This window comes from Lactuca saligna, chromosome 5, assembly GCF_052625555.1.
Source record: "Lactuca saligna cultivar CGN05327 chromosome 5, ASM5262555v1, whole genome shotgun sequence".
NCBI lineage: Eukaryota > Viridiplantae > Streptophyta > Magnoliopsida > Asterales > Asteraceae > Lactuca > Lactuca saligna.
Window position 1 is genome coordinate 255914851 of NC_136421.1, and position 18315 is coordinate 255933165.

An 18315-nucleotide genomic window follows, 5' to 3' on the forward strand; every position below is an offset into this window, starting at 1 on the left:
CTTGAGGACAAATTATGGACTCCATTAAAACACATAAATGATAAAGAATTAATCTCAAACCATTCAGCAAATAATTCCTATCATTTTTCTAAATTCATAAGAACATGAACATGATCATCAAAAATTCAAGAATTATATGAACACATAAAATCATGGAATTTTGATATATGCTATTGTAAATGGATTAGAACAACCATTACACCAACTAAAATAAGTTTTATAACACCAAAACAGTTTAGGGTAATGTTTCTAGTCCATTTCCAGCAGCAAAAGTCGAAAAACTGCACTCTTTCGATCCTACTCGTCGAGTAGGTTGAAGTTTGCCTTGGACTCGGCGAGTCCCCCCAATGGACTCGGCGAGTCCACCATGCAGACATCAATGATTTCGACCTTTTTCACTATTTTGCATCAAGTATCAAACAAGCAAGCCTAGGCTCTGATACCACTGTTGGGTTTTGAGCAATCTAACACTTCCTAAGTGTGCATGCAACCCTAATAAACCTTGGATCTATGTTTGTCTAAATACATGCAAAATAATAATTTTCCAAGGTTTATAACCTATCTAACATGGCATGGGGAACATTTCAACATAAAAGAGTTAGAAGAGATTACATACCTTTTGGTGAGTTTGGTTCTAAGGATTTTGAGGGCCAAGCACCAATAGTGTGAATGCCTCAAATGGAATCACAAACACCACAAACTCTTGGAAAACTTTGAGAGAGTATACACCTTGTATAAAATCGGCCACACACATGCACACACACACTAGTTCACTAGTTTTCTCTTAGGCTCCATTTCATGCTCCATAAGCATGCTTATATAGTGTGCATGGTTAGGGTGAAACCCTAATAACCCATGTCTTTTCCTTTTCCAAGGATCCATGGGTTAAAAGCTCCATGGATCATCCATGGACTTCCACATAAGCCTAGCCCATTAACAAATGAGTATTAGCCCACACTATATAAAACAAATAGCCCATAATTTAATTAGTCTTCCTTTTAATCTCTAAATTAATTCATAATTAATTTAAGATTAAAACTAATTAAATAACGTAACTTCATATTAATATATTATAACTCATAATATATTAATAAACATATGTGTATAACTCTCATAAAATTATCCATAATAGTTTGGATGAGATGCAACCCAAATGGACCATGCCAGTCGGGTCAAGTATATACCAAATAAGTTATGGACTTAGACACCTTATCCAACATAACCCTTATCATGATTTACAAGTCCATGCGATGTTTTGGCTGTGTAATCATGTGATGATACCCTAACTCTTGCTAGACACATATTGAGGGAGTAATCCCTGGAATAGTATTGTCTATGCAATGTAGGCGATGATCCTTAGGTAAAGTTCGTAGGAACAATCATATAAGGAAATACGATGTAAGGAGATGAGAAGTAAATATGATATAGGAGATGACCCTTGAGATAATATATTTAGGGAAGACTAAAGGAAGATAATGGGGATGGGTAATTGGGTTGAGTGTTTGATTGTTTAAACATAATAACTATATTATTGTGGGTTGAAAACCCTATGTACTCACCAGGTTTCCCAACCTGACTCACTCAGTTTATTTATATCACAGGTGTTGATATGAAGTGACATTACACTGAGAGATTTAAAGAGATGTAGACCACTAGTGTGAATAATTGTAAGTTCTGTTTATGCTTATGTTCCTGTATTAACGGTGACATCCCAAACGTTTTAAAATGAAATAAATACGTTTCTTCGAAAATGTTTTAATAACGTATTTACCATGTTTTTCTGGGAACAAATTCCGCAACCTTTTTATAAAATGAAGTACTCTGATTTTTTATAAAGCATAAACAAAATCGGTCTTTTTCTGGCCGTGATTTTGGGGATGTCACACAAATTGATGTGTTCAGTTTAGTTCTATGTCAAACAAATCGAAAATCGGGAAACAAATTGATGGACAATAAGTACGACGTTGTTCCATGTATTTTTCTAGCTGATCAAAACAGAGGATTATATGATCACTTATCTAAAATGACGCTTCATAGTTCATCAGAGTTTTAAGAGCTATGATTGTTGGTCGGTTCCCGAAGTCATGCTTGCAATTATAGTTATTAGACTTATCCAAGTGGGAGACTGTTGTATAAGATGTCTAAGTCCATAACTATATTTGGGATGCACTTGACCCAACCAGGCATGGTCCATTTGGGTTACACTTCACCATAACGATTTGGATAGTCTTTTGAGAATAGTATAGTTATGATTTGTTTATATATTATAAGTTATAATATATTAATATGAAATCATATTATTTAATTAGTATTGATCTAGAATTAATTTGGAATTAATTTAGTGATCATAAGTAACTAATTAAATATGGACTCTTATGTGTGTGTGTGTGTGTATATATATATATAGAGAGAGAGAGAGAGGGACAATGCTTATTTAGAATGAGCTAGGCTTGTATGGAAGTCCATGGAGCTTTAACCCATGGATCTTATGGAAATGAAAGGGCATGGGTATTAGGGTTTACATGGATGAAACCCTAATCCACCACACTATATAAAGAGGTCCTTGGCACATGAAATGGCACTAGTGTGTGTGAAAAAGAAGAGTGGTCCGATTTCTAAGTGTGCATACTACTCTCTCAAGTTTTCCAAGTTGTGTGGTGATTTGTGATTCCATTTGAGGCATCCACATTATTGGTGCTAGGCTCTCAAATTCCAAGCAATCAACCACAAGGATGAGGTATGTCATTCTACAGTTCTACTAGTTTTATGTTACAAGTACCCCATGCCATGTTAGTTAGGATGAGAACCTTGGAAAATTCTTATTTGAATGTATTTTAGAGAAAACATATATCCAAGGTTTCTAGGTTTGCATGTACACCATATGAGTGTTAGAATGCTCAAAACCAATCAACTTTGTGCCTGACAACCACCTCCCGAACATAAATATCCGCTAATTTCTCGGTGGATATACTTTCAGCAATCAGAATAAAGTGCTCACTCTTGGTCAACATGTCCATAATAACCCAAATAGAGTCAACACCTTGCATCGTCCTAGGTGATTTCGTGATGAAATCCATGGTGATTTCCTCCAATTTTCACATGGTGATGGGTAATGGTTGGACCTTTCCATGAGGCCTATGATGCTCGACTTTGACCTTCCTACAGGTTAAACATCGCTCAAATGACCAAGCAACTTCCCGCTTCATGCAGGACCACCAATAGCTTGATCTCAGGTCTCGATACATCTTCGTGGCCCCCTGGACTTTTGTGAATCCTCCAAAATCTTCTACCTCACCCCACCAAATGCCAGAATCCAAACCCTGCCACACTAAGTCAATAATTCCTGGCTGTCTCTGACAAACAACGGAATCTGCCCCCTAATCCGCTCGGTCTTCCAAATTTCCTTGTCCAATCCCTCAGCCTAGGCCTCCTTAATCATATCTATAAATGGTGAGGTAAACATCATCCTCAAATAAATATCTCGGATCGGAGCACTTGACACCTTACGACTTAAAGCATCGACCACCATATTGGCCTTCTCGGGGTGGTACAAAATATCACAACCATAATCTTTTAGCATGTCTAACCACCTTCTATGCCACATATTCAAGTTCGACTGATCCATCAAACACTTCAAACTCTTATGATCGGTCTAAATAGTACATCGGACCCCATACAATTAATGCCTCCAGATCTTGAGGGCAAACACCACCGCCTCCGATTCTAAATCATTAGTGGCGTAATTCCCCTCATGATGCTTCAGGTGCCTAGAGTCGTAAGCAATCACATGCACCCTCTACACAAGGATAACTCCAAAACCCGAAATAGAAGCATCACAATAAACCATAAAATCATCTAATCCTTCAAGTAACGCAAGATTCGGGGCCTCACACAATTTCTATCTCAAAGTCTCAAAGGCTAACTGCTGATCCGGACCCCACCGAAAGGTCACATTCTTCTTAGTTAGACGAGTAAAAGGCACTACAATCTTGGAGAATTCATGGATAAACCTCCGATAATAACCCACGATACCCAATAAACTCCGAATCTCATATGCATTCTTTGTAACTTCCCAACATATCACAACCTCGATTTTGGCCAGGTCCACCAAGATACCACCCTGGTTAATGATGTGCCCTAAAAACTGCACCTCACGTAGCCAAAACTCGCATTTGGAGAACTTAGCAAAAAGCCTCTCCCTCCTCAAGGTCTCCAATACCTCCCTCAAATGTTGCTCATGTTTCTCCTTGGTCTTAGAGTAGACTAAGATGTCATCAATAAAAACAATCACGGACCGATCCAACATTGGTTTACACACCGAGTTCATGAGATCCATGAACGTTACTGGGGCATTAGTGAGCCCGAATGGCATCACCACAAACTCATAATGACCATATCGAGTTCTGAAGGTCGTATTTTGTATATCCTCATCCCTAATCCTCATCTGATGATACCCTGACTGAAGGTCGATATTGGAAAACCAAGAAGCACCCTGAAGCTGATCAAATAAGTTGTCAATCATTGGAAGCAGGTAATGGTTCTTCATGGTCAGCTTGTTTAGTTCCCGATAATCAATACACATCCTGTGTGACCCATCCTTCTTTTTTACGAACAGGATCGGTGCCCCCCACGAGGAACTACTCGGACAAATAAAATTGTTGTCTAGAAGCTCTTGTAGATGCATAGACAACTCCTGCATCTCAGGCGGAGCTAGGCGATACGACGCCTTGGTTATTGGAGTCGCGCCAGGCATCAAATCAATCTGAAACTCAAACTGCCTCTCGGGAGGCACTCCAGGCAACTCCTTTTGGAAAAACATCGGGAAAATATCACACAATAGGTACCCTACTCAACTCTGTCATTATCTCCACCCTCAAATCTGAAACATAAGCCAGAAACCCAAATCAACCCTGTTGAAGAAGTCTCCTAGCCCCCGTAGCCGAATAGAGAGTTGGCCCATGTGAAGCTCTTTCACCATGAATGACCAGTTCTCCCCTACTTGGAGTTCGAACCCTCACCAACTACCGCTCACAATCAATCACGGATCCATTGGTTCCCAACCAATCCATCCCGATGATTACTTTCAGTCCCCTCGAAGGAATCGGTACCAAGTCAATAGGAAACCTCTCGCCGAACATGTTTAGAATACTCCTACAAAATACCCTCGCAGCACTCACAGTATGGTCATCCGCAATCTCCACCTCAAGAGGGGAATTCAAAGTCCCCGAAGCCTCTCAAAACTTCTTGTTGAGCGCAAGAGATACAAAGGGTCGGGTGGCCCCCGAATCAAAAAGAACATGATCCGATAATTCATTGACCAAAAATGTCCCGATACAAAATCATAACAACATAAGAATAATAAGAAATCATTAGAAGCTCCAACCCTGATGGCCTATGTTGGGAGGATCAGAGGTCTTAGGCTTTTTAGCCTAACCCACTGTTGTTTGAACCTGCTCCGGCTTCCGCTTTGTCCGAAGCTCCAACTTAATTTCTTGCTTACGGGCCTCTCAATCATGTCATTCAGGGTCTTGCACCCTAAGAAGCTCATAAACTCTTGGATATCATCCCTCAACTTAGCATGACATCTCATATTTCTCATATCCTCATCCGCAGCGTACTACGGGACCAGTAGTGCCCTCTCTCTAAATTTGGCGATAATCTCTGCCACAGACTCTATATTCTAGTGAAGGTCCTGAAACTCCCTCACCAGCTACTGCACCTTAATGGCCCTTGCAAACTCCCAATCAAACCTCCGCTCAAAATCCTCCCACATCATCACTGTCACACCTACTGACCCAACCTCATGGGTAACCCCCTCCTACCAGTCTCGTGCCTGATCCCTCAGCATACAAGACGTGAATGCCACCTTTTCCGCCTCGGGGCAAAAGCTCTTGCGCTGACCATTCTCCATGTCAGCAATCCAATGACGACTAGCGATGGGGTCCTTAATTAACCCCAAAGAACTCAGACTCCCTGCACGCCTTGAACTCCCGGAATGAGGGATGAGCCCCAATATGACCCGTAGAAATCTCAGCTCGAAAAGACCTGAGTCGCTCCTCCATAATCTTTATGATCCCTTCCATGACGGTACCAAAAATCACCAGGGTAGCATCAAGGATGCCAAGTGTAACCTTGTTTGTGATAAGATCGTGCAGCATCTCATCAATTAGCTCTACACCAGAGTCTGAACCCAATCCTGAACCTGATCCCAAACCTGAACCTCCTCGTGTAGTCATCACCATCCTCAACTGAAAATACAACATAAAAAGCAATTGATAAGGAAGTTTTAAGGAATTCCTCCCCCACTGGACTCCTTAGAGCTTCCAGGTATGTCCTTGTTTCGGGTATATGTCATGTTCTTTCAATAGTACGGGCCCACTACTACCTTCCACACCTACCTGTACTCTCCCAAAGGCCATACCTGATACCTCTAATTCACCTAACCAAAGATAAAAACATGCCCCACATAACACAACACATACACATATCCTAGACTATTCTAGGATTTCTCAATCCTCACAGAACCAGAAACCTAAATCAATATCGCAGATTGCCTTATGCATGCAAGTTATACATAAATAGAATCACATAGACTGTCAAATAAAGCTTCTGCCCTAAGATCATAACAAAACAAGGAATAGGAAATAAGGAATATTCCATCATTCTAGGGCTATGTAATCCTAAGCATATACAACTATGAAAGCATACACATAGCAAATAACAGGGTCAACATTGATTCCAAGAAATATATATATTAATAGCATGGTTAAATTTTGGGAAACACTTACTTGGGCTCAGCCGATTCCGCGCATTGCAATCTCCTTTTTTACTTAAGAAAACCGTTTTTAGAGAAACTTAACTTTTGTTTCTTTTGAAAAGGTTTACCGTTTCCTCAGTTTGAGTTCCGACACACCCGAGAGTGTGTTTGAATCCCTCAAACCAAGGCTCTGATACCAACTTGTAATAGCCTAAAAAGCAGATAATTTTTTTTTTCACTTTTGAAAATAGAAATACAATTGTAACTTGTTCCTAAAAATCCATTACATCATATCGTATCAAATATCGGAGTAACAAAATAGATAATTACGAAAGGTATTGGAGAGTGAATGTTGCATCATTAAGCTAGACCCTTCCCCTTAGTATCAGAAGTACTTGAAAACACCCAAATAAACTGTAAGCAAAATCTTAGTGGGTTCCCAAAATATTGCATAACATATAACCACAGAATACCATGCAACATATAAAAAGCTGTCATGGGCTACCCCATGGTCTTTACCTGGAATGTTATAGGTTACCCCCATGGTCTAATATCCAAGTGACATGGGCTACCCCCATGGTATTTACCTGAAATGCCATGGGCTATACCCAGGGTCTAATATCCAGGTGTCATGGGTACCCAACATAGTCTCCACATAAGTGGCACGGGTTACCCCCGGGGTCTTCATACGATCAATGCATAACAATCAACATTCCACATATCAGATAATGGGCCGACATTGGTGTCTTCGACCCATTGACATAGTGAGAAGACTCACCTCAGAATGCTAATAAAATACTGCTAGGCTACCGGTCCGGAAATCTCACACTGAATAAACACGATTTATCCTAATTAGAATTTAATCATGAATCCAAGACATAGTCCTAACTCGTAAGTCTGAACTCATCCAATAAGCCCCCAAAGTTTTTCCTTCAATAATAGGCCTAACATTTAAGGCCCAAACAATAATGGGCCACAAGACCCACAAGGCCCAAACCATACCACCTAAAGTCTAATGACAAGATCAACGAAAGCCTAAAGTTCACTGGAAGCGTACGCCCATCGTACATCTTCAGTACGCTTAGCGTACGAGGTCCTTGGGTGGTACACACAACGTACAAGACAATACGCCCAACGTACAAACACTTCATGCACAAAAGGCCAATAAGTGCTTAATACGCGAAGTCTCAACATCCGATTCCATATCTGAGTCGATTAAGAGGTCCTAGGCCATAAAGTTGGCAACTTTATGCCCTTGCATGCCACATGGGAACCCAACACCTCATTTTTCCCATTAAGAGCCCTTTTAAGACCTTAAACTCATGCATGGTCCCATAACAACCATCATGTTAGCATTTTTATGCTTCTAGCATGCCCAAGGAGCTTAGATCTAACATTTCTAACCTCCGGAGTTGCTCAAACTCACAAGAGAGGGTCCATGGATCAAAAATGGACTCAATACCAAACCCTAACTCACACTAGCAAAAGAAATAGCAAGGTCTGGACTTTTTACCTCTAAAGGTTCCCCAAGATGAGCTAAATGCATGATCTAGAAGATCATTAACAACCAAGACTTGATCAACACCTTCTCCTTCTTGCAAATCCACTAGAATGACCACCAATATCACTTTTAAGCTCAAGAATAACACTCTCTTAAATATTTAAATAACTAAAAAGGGAAAAAAAAAAACATATTAAAATGGGTAAAGAAAAAAAAACATATTAAAATGGGTAAAGATTGTTTTTAGGTGCAACAAATGCAAACCGCATAGAGCATCTATGTCAAAAATCGAATAGAGTGAACAAATGTGTGAACTTGGATAAACCACAGGGCCCAATGTGTAGTTTACTCTCACTTATATGAATTTAATATGTGAGGCATTAATTTAAAACGACTAAGAGACTAAAAACATAACAAACGTAATTATTAAAATAGATTTGTAGAAAAAAAAAAAAAGTTAAAAACACTTTTCAAAGACCACATCACTTGAATCAATAAAACACGTAGATAAAGAAATAAGTTTGTACTATTAGACAAAATCATTTAAACATGATATAAAAAATAATTAAACTCTAAGCAAAAAAATTTAGAAACTAAATAATCACATTTTAAAAGTTTATCATGAAAAAAAAATGATTTTACGATGACGAATATAAAATTATTTAATTATGGATTGGTATGTAATATGTATCTTGTACCCTTTATATATAAGCACCTAGTGTGTATGAAAATGAAATATGTAAGATTCATTCCCACACTAGACAAGAATCAATCTCTCTCAAATCAAATCCAATCCGATTCCAGTGAGATACGCGAGCACGGATTCACTATAGTGAGAGAAAACAACATTAATTTGATCATCGGAGGAGTAGTGAAAAGTGAAAAGGACGATGAGATTCGGCGTTCTCCAGTGTGCAGAGGACACTGATTACGTGAAGAAGAAATACGGAGGTTACTTTGGGGTTTTCCTGAGAATGCTGGCGGAGGAAGGCGAATTTTGGGACGTGTTTCGTGTTGCCGACGGAGATTTTCCTGATGATGGGGAGATCGGAGTTTATGACGGTTTCGTGATTACTGGTAGTTGTAAAGATGCATACGGCGATGATGCTTGGATCTGCGAGCTTCTCACTTTACTCAACAAATTACAATTAATGAACAAAAAAATTCTCGGCATTTGCTTCGGTCACCAGGTAATTAAGTTTTTGGTTTCATCGATTATATATAGTTTTTGATTGATTCAAGTTATTCTTTCTGCAAAACTTATTCATCTACCTCAATTATCAGCTAATTAAACTCTGAGCTTTCGTTTCAACTTTCAAACATGAAGATATTATATATCATGTTCATGTGTCATATTATTAAATACATAAGTAACCACAACAAAAGGTTATTTACGTGTTGATTTACAAACCAAAAAAAATTAAGTTATAATTTTTATAGTTTTATCGATCTATGTGTTAAATTTATTCAGAGTTATTTTTTATTAAAATTTGTTATCGATCAATTAAGAAACGGGTAAAAACAATTAAATGACCATATTTTTTTAGTTTAATTTTTGTTTTAAAAAAAGATTAAACCACTATACATATTATTTATCGTAAACAACAATAGCAACAAATTTACCTTTGTTCAATCTTGATGAATGTCGGACAAGAGATTAATCATATGAATAATTCAACAAAGCAAACAATATTGTGTTATTGATAATTTAAATGAAAGTTAATTAAAACCGAAGAAACATTTTTCGTGATATATCTATAACAATATACTAATAAGCTTGTTGTTTGTTATTGGAGCATGCAATTGCAAAAAAATGTGAAATTGTAACGGACAAAAAAAATGTTTGTTTTGTTAATGATTTTTTTAGACTCATAAACAAACTTTTTATAAATTTTAATTTGATTTATTCCAATAAGTAGTTGAGATTTGCATGGGATATGATTTATGAGTGGATAAACAATATATATAATAGGGTAAAAAGACTAAAGAGTCCTACAATACTGGATATAAAGTTGTAGACTATAATGTCCCATAAATATGGTAGACTTGATCTTTAAAAATTGTCGACTAATTTTTAATAATTAAGTAGGCGAACAAAATTAATCAATGGATCAAAAGAGTAAGTTGATGATTGGGTGACAAGAGATTCCATTATAGACCAAGTTATTTGCTTTTTATCCATCTTTATTATTTGCTTTTTTTTTCATTCGTTCTACTTTGTATCTATAAAAAATATTAATTATAACAAATATTATCATAATTAAATATAAAATATATTAATTATAAAGATTATTACTATAATTAAATGTGAGATACATTAATAATCTTCTTAATAAATTCATAATTATTGTAATGTTTTTTTATAATTAATGTTTCTTATGTGTCTTAAGACACGTACTAAAAAAGTCTCTTTTATGTTTGAGGGTTCAAATCGCGTGAGGAACATAGGTGGACAATTAGGAGTAGTATAGGAGAAAATAGATTTACCGTTCAAAAAAAAAAAAAATCTCTTTTATTAATACATGGTTATCTATATGTTGAGATTGCTTTTTTTGCTTAGTTTGGATAAAACACGTTTGTCTTTCAAAATATATATATATATAAAAGGAAATGTGAAAAATAAAGTTTGATCTTATGACTTATGTTTTTCGGAGTGAACACGACAAAGATGATGCAATTTGTTTTTGTCGTGACCACACCACCCAACCTCCACGAAAAGGGCCTTCAACGTCTCTCTCTCTCTCTCTCTCCTCTCTCTCTCTCTCTCCAAATCACATAAAATGGAAAGAAGAGCCCAGGTTCTTGATTATTATCATTCGTCAATCTAAATTAAGAGAACTCATTTTTGTTTGATATGATGACTTGAAAAGAATCAAGAGTTTGGACTTCTCTTTCTCTCTCTCTCTCTCTATATATATATATATATATATATATATATATATATGGTAAAATGGCACCACTCCTGGGTGGAGCTGAGTTACAGAGGTGGAGTTCGACAACCATGATACCATTCCCACCAGTTTTATTTTTTACTTAATTTTTTCTTAAAACAAATAGATGTTTTGATATTATTTATTCTTTTTTATCCGATATGATGAGAACAAAAAATACCAAACACAATCTATATTTTAATAATTTATCTAAAATTCTCAATAAACTCCCAATGTTAATTCTTTTTGATTAAATACATTGAAATTTTGATCGCTATGTTTTACTAAAAACTGTAAGTTCAATCCGAATTTTGTAATTATTTCAATGTTGTCTTTAATTTTGTATTTTGTTGCGAGTATAGTTTCATACCTATATAAAGACTTCAAAAAATTTATTGAACTTATGTAAAACACTTGTACCATATTTCTTGAACTTATTATACTTATTTGTGTAATTTTGGGTTGAACCTGTAATTGTTTCATGGTTGTACTTAAGTTCGTATTTCTTGAACTTATTATACTTAATTTGTACTTGAAAATTACGTAATTTTTTTCAAAAATAGTTGGTATTTGAAAAACATAACTTCCTGACCAAAAAAAATTGTAATTTTAAATTAATTGATTTACAATAAGAGTAGAGTACAATTTTAGTCCTTATGGTTAGCACTCGTATGCATGTTTAGTCCAGGATTAAAAATAATGATACAACTGGTCCTAATAGTTTGAAAGTTCATCACGGTTGGTCTTTGGCCAAATGGCCAGTTACTATCATACCCATTTATTTTTAGACAAAACTGCATATTTAGTTCTTGTGGTTTGCAAAAATCTTTGGATGGGGTCCAAAAAGTTTCCAGCTTGCACAAAAGGTCCAAAATCAAGATTTTTCTGGGTTTTTAGTCCAAAATAACTTGAAAAGATGATTATACCATTTTAATTTATTTTTTTATTTTTTACAATTATTCTAATACCATTTTGTCTTAAAAATAAAAAGAAAAGAAATATATTATCCCCTACCCACCCATACATTCACACACACACACACTCTCTCTCTCTCTCCCTTCACCAGTTATGCATCTCTAGCATAGGAGGAAATCGGTGGAACTAGGAGACCACCAATCGCCACCATGACAGTACTCATCCTCTTCCTAATCTGATCACCGGTCTTAACCAAACACCCCCCCTTTCATCGTTACGGGTACTACTCAAATCCACAGCCTACAACGAGAAGGGAAGCAGTCGAGTGAAGCACCGAAACTACCCTCTTCCTCCATGGTGATTGGTCGAGGAACACCACCCAAACACCCCTAACTCCTTCACTACCGACAATAAGAAAGGAAGCCACGACGGGCCTGTCGGAGACGTCGACTGCAGCCCCTCTTATTGAAGAAGAATCACCCAAATGCTTCCCATGCCCACTGTTGTCGATGGATCAAAGACAACAGCCCCTGATGAGGTTTTGTTGTTGGTTTATTTATGTTTGCTAGGTTTGTTGGTTGATTTATGTTTGCTTCAATGAGATTGAATCAATGAATAAATGTGTCTTAAATGAATCTGATTTCTCTGAAAGGGTTCTCGATCCAAATATTGAAAAAGGAATCCCGATTCATTTCTCCAAGAACAACATAAGACCAACATATGTTTCCAATTTCTTCCCTATTAAATTCAAGAACTGGAAAGCTTCCAACTTTCAATGGTTGAGAGATGTGTGAATCATTCAGCTGCGAATTGTGTTTTGACTGAGAGATATGTGGAGAGGGATTATTTTGATTTTATTGATGGTGATTCTTTTAGGAGTGATTCCAGTTTCTTCAGGTGTGCATCTGATGTCGTATTCCAATTTCCTGGTAATCGTTGAGCACCATCGATAACACATCAACAACTTCAGATCTAAGCTTTGACGATTCTAGTGGTGGAGGACGATTCATCGCTAATCAAGCTATCTTCAAAGCAGGTGAAGGGTGAAGAAGATGAAGATGGCAGAGAGAGTGAAAGAGAAAGGAAAGGGTCGGGTGGAGTGAAAGAGAGAAAGGGGAGGGTCAGATAGAGTGATAGGGTGGGATATGTTATTTTTTTTTAATTAAAAGAGGTATTAAATAAATACATAAAATACAAAAAATAAAATAAAATGGCATAATCGTCTTTTCAAGTTTTTTTGGATTAAAACTACGGAAAGGTTATGATTTTGGATCTGCATGCAAGTTAAAAACTTTTTGGATTCTATCCAAAGATTTTTGTAAACCACAATGACTAAATTTGCAGTTTTGTCTTATTTTTATTTTATTTTGTATTGATTTTTTAAATTTTATTAATTAAATTAGCTTTAAATAATTAAGGAGCCACGTACCCACCACTACTCGCATTTCGTCGACCATATTTTCTAATAACTCCTTTGATACCAACAACCTTCGTCCCCACTAAAAATCAGAAATCTTATGGTTCCAATATATGTGCATTAGTTAACTGCGTTCAATTTGTTGCCACTATAACTACCATAACTCTTTAATTCTAACCTTCTAATAGATATTTCTTTTATTATATGGTTCTTATCTTAACTTTTTAATATATACAAAAATTATTATTTCATAATTAACAACAATAATTTAGTTTTCTAACGACATCTTTTTTTTTTTTTTTGAACGGCAATGTTAGTATTTGCTTGGGATTGAACCCAAGATCTCCTGGTTAGAAGCTCCTAGTTAGACACCTTGTTAGCCAAATGGGCTAGCCCCAACTTGTTTCTAACGACATCTACTTATTAATATTTTAAATACATTTCATAATTTGTAAATGCTCGAGTATATGCTTAGTTACAATAATTGTAAACACCATGAGACTTCTAATTAACCATTAAAAAAATACAAAACACAAAATATTAAAGAAAATCTTCCAAAATTCACCAAAATAATAAGTGAAGGCATATATCAAAAAAAAAATTAAGAGTGGGATCGTTTCGATTTTATCTGAAAGTAGGACATTAAAATCTGGAACCTGATTTGTATGCATTGTGTAGAGACATTAGACATCGATAGGAATGGGACAATTGTATTGTCCTCCTAGTGTACGATTGCATGATTAATTCCATCATTCCAAGAATTTGACTATGAGTTAAATCATTCTCATGATCATATATATGATCATTATTGACAAGCGTAACCAAGTTACGATCAACAGACTCTTACAATACTATGTCATAAATAAATGATTTAATTTTAATCATTTTGAATTTGTAAAACGTTAAATCGTATTATCTTATCTGTAGATATTGGCACGTGCCTTGGGAGGTAAAGTTGCACGTGCGGAATCAGGTTGGGACGTTGGGGTCCGAAGCATTAACTTGTCATCATCATCCATGAAAATATTTTCTAATCTAGAAATGCCAAAAACATTGTCTGTGATCGAATGCCATCGTGATGAGGTACCTATATATCATTTTAAGCATCCATAACTACTATCGATTTCTATGATGATATGAATTAAACATCATTTTTAAATAATAATAATAATAATAAACAGATTCATGACCTCCCGTGTGAGGTGGAGGTGTTGGCATGGTCAGACAAGACTCGAGTTGAGATGTTCAGGTACCGGGACAACATCATGGGTGTTCAAGGTCACCCAGAGTACTCCACTGACATTCTTAAACAACTCATTAATGATCGCCTTCTTCAATGCAATCTTATTGAGGTGCATTTTTGAAACATCTTGTTGATTTTTTTTAATATAATAGGTTTGTAAGAAGTTTGTATGACATTTTGGTGATTTTGTTGTGTTGATAATTGACATATAAATATATGTGCAGGAGTCTTATGCTGTGGAAATTATGTCAAAGTTGGAGATGGACCCAGATATGGAGTCTTGGAAGAAGCTATGCACCAGCTTTCTCAAGGGTAGATTATGATGGAGGAACATAAGTTAACCTTTTAATCGACAGTAATCAAAACGATAATATTGACTTGTAAGATGTGATGCAGTCGTTTTTCAAGGCAGATTGCCAATATCTCTACCTCTCCTACCCATCTATTACATTGTTTCCATGGCCTAAATATTATTGTTGTTTGTTGTGTTCACTGTAATATAACTACTGGGAATACAAAAATGTTGTGAAGCGGTTTATTCGGTAGGTTTTCTTATTTTTGGAATAACTAAAAGGAAAGTCGTTGATATCATTGGGGTTTTCTCAGAAATATTCAGTAGAGTTTTTCAAAACATCTACATTAAGTCGAAGAAAACCAATCAAAAGCAATCAAATAACAATGAAATCAAATAAATTAATATGTTCAGTTTTATAGAAAAAAAAAAGACATCCAAAAAACATGATGATCATATCACCAAACATCCATATCATTTATTGGCCAGCAAAGAGTTCTTAGTTCATATTTCTTGTAAAACCAGCAAACAATCAAATTAAAACCATAGCCACCAAATGACCAAATCAAATTCAATCAAGACAGACAGCTTTACTTAAGCTGTAAGACCTGAGCTCCTCCTGCACTCCGCCAGCATATCCATGTAAAATTGGCACTTGCTGATGTCACTTCCAGAGCTGTTAATGCACTGCATATGCATAAACATACATCAATCACCATTAACAAAACATTCATCAACAACCTTTCGATATATTAACAATGGGAATGTAGACATACATCTGTGAATGCCTTGGAGTGCATGCCACACGCATCAGAGACAGAGGTGTTTGTAGCAGAGGCATCTGGAGCAGCAGCACCAACAGTTTCATGTTGAATTGTGCGAGGACCCATGATAGAATCCACAGCTCTGTGAGCAACAGCACTTCCAGTTCCAAAAGCCATTCCTAACATACCAAAAGTGTCAAAATATAACTCAAATTCGTAAAATTAAGAAAGAGAGAAAAGGTGTATATGTATAATAATATTATAGGATATGGTTTATATTGAGGTACCTTGAGCTATGGTTGAACCAATGCCTCCAAGCATCGATCCACCACTGCTAGGCTGAACAGGGGCAGGAGGGGGTGATCGGTTAACTGGTGCTGGTGGTGGAGCACGAGCAGGTGCACGAGCTGACCTTCCTGCAACATATGGTGTACTTGTCAATTGTCATATGGAATTGCGAACACCACAAAACATATAAACATAACAGCCATAGGAGAAGTGCTATTGGTATATGATTTGTTTTGGAAATTCAAAATCATGCTATTGGTTAATCTTACAAATTAGACAGTAAAAATGTGCAACACGAAGCCAATAAAGTTTACTTGTCCAAAAAGACATGACAATTCTAGGGTTCTTCAGAATAGATTGATGCAAACATCAATTAGGAACTCATATAGCATGCACTGAGAAAGGAATACACGTATGCTGCTGAAATGACAACGATACGACCATCGGACCACAAATGATGATTTCCCTAATTCTTACAAAGTAAAATCTAAATATCTACAACCCTACTATTCCTCGATTTCAGGAGATCTCTATGGTGCAGGTAAACAGAAAACGAACACAAACGCACGGCACTACAGTCAAATCTCAAAAAAAAAAAATATTCCATTCAAAAACAACGCAAGGAACCCTAGAAAACGGAAATGGTGTAGTTACACGGACAAGATATTTCCCACACATATTGAAAATTATTGATGAATAGAACACGAACGATGGAACAGTGGAAAAAATGGTTAGGAAACTTACCACCGGAGCTTCTGCGAGGCATGTTGATTTCGAGAGAGACAAAGAAGCGGCGAAAACTAAAGAGAGAAAATTAAGAGAGATTCGAGACAAAAAGCTTCGGGTGATTTACAATAAAACCCTGATGCCTTATCGGTGCCTCTTTATAAGGAAAGGTGTACATTGTCATGGTTGTACGTTACGAAATCCAAGTTGTACCTTGTTGTGTTGAGATTGTTGACTGAGCAATCGCGATCGTGTGTTTCTCTAGAAGCGTCTTATTCCTCCGTGTAAAAAAATCGTTGGCTACTCGACCAAAGCCTAACCTCGCTATCTGGGTCGGGTCGATTTGAATTTCATGTTAACTTGTTTTTCAAGTAAAACAAAGCTTTTTTTTTTCCGCAATCTATTTATTTTCTGTCAAAAACTTGTTTCTTTTTTTCATCCACGTATACAGACTAGAGTAGTTACAGACTAGCGTAACAGATGCGGTTTTTGTTCAAGTTTTTTGTTCCTAAGACCATGGTATACATTCGACGAGCAAGCTCATGGTCTACTTCGGTACTGAAGATCCTGGTGGACACCATCCCTTCCATTTGTGGTTGGGCGTGGTCTTGCTCAAGTGTCGTGCTAACAACGAATGTAAACGGCCAATTGGGTTTGAGTTTTAATATGTTACCGTTCAACGGTTAATTGTTTCAATTTTATTTTTTATTTTTTTTATATAAAACATTACTTATATATAAACACAATAATCTAGAAACCTATACACTAAAAACATTCTCTATACTTTCTATCTCTAAAACAAAAATACATGTATTTCTTTAAGAATTTTGACTCGGATAATGACGGAGAATTCATTTTGACCTTCTTCAACATTGGGCAACACATTCACGATAAAGAAAGTTCGAATGTTGCTCGTTCAAGGACCTTCGTCAATCGTGATCGCCGAACCGCACACGAATTATTGGATTTTCGGGTACGCTTGACAATCTAGATTGTACGCATGTGACTTGGGAAATATCTAATTGCATGGTGTGGTTAATTTACTCGATGAGATATAGGTGAACCAAGTATAATCTTAAAAACTGTTGCATCTCAGGATTTGTGGATATGACATTCGTTTTTGGAGTTGCGGGGTCTAACAACGACATTAACGTTTTTGGTCAGTCTCCCGTTTTCAACGATATTTGGATCGGCAGAGCACATGATATGTCGTTCACGGTGAGTGCGCATTCGTACAAATACGACTACTACATTTGTGATGGGATATACCCGGATTATTCTACACTTATGAAGGCATATTCGGTTCCTCGAAGTGAAAATGCAAAGTAGTTCACAAAAAGGCAAGAATCAGCAAAAAGGATATTGAGAAGGCATTTGGAATACTAAAGCTGACATGGCATGTATTGAAATACGCTACACGACTTTTGAATAAGAATGAAATTAAACGGATGGTCCAAGCGTGTATTATAATTTATAATATGA

The 18315-nt window shown here is 36.5% G+C and overlaps 2 protein-coding genes across 2 annotated transcripts; one reads left to right on the top strand and one right to left on the bottom strand.

Moving 5' to 3' along the window:
- The first annotated feature begins 8992 nt into the window (after positions 1–8992).
- Positions 8993–15301, top strand: LOC145047440 (gamma-glutamyl peptidase 5-like). Its single transcript, XM_078995711.1, has 4 exons — positions 8993–9448; positions 14448–14603; positions 14702–14872; positions 14988–15301. Exons 1-4 carry the CDS (start codon positions 9149–9151, stop codon positions 15084–15086), a joined length of 726 nt encoding a protein of 241 aa, XP_078851837.1. The 5' UTR covers positions 8993–9148; the 3' UTR covers positions 15087–15301.
- Positions 15302–15511: 210 nt separating this feature from the next.
- LOC145047441 (uncharacterized) lies at positions 15512–16986 on the bottom strand. Its single transcript, XM_078995712.1, has 4 exons — positions 16852–16986; positions 16107–16235; positions 15832–15998; positions 15512–15742 (listed from the first exon to the last, which is right to left on the bottom strand). Exons 1-4 carry the CDS (start codon positions 16871–16873, stop codon positions 15650–15652), a joined length of 411 nt encoding a protein of 136 aa, XP_078851838.1. The 5' UTR covers positions 16874–16986; the 3' UTR covers positions 15512–15649.
- Positions 16987–18315: the final 1329 nt, after the last annotated feature.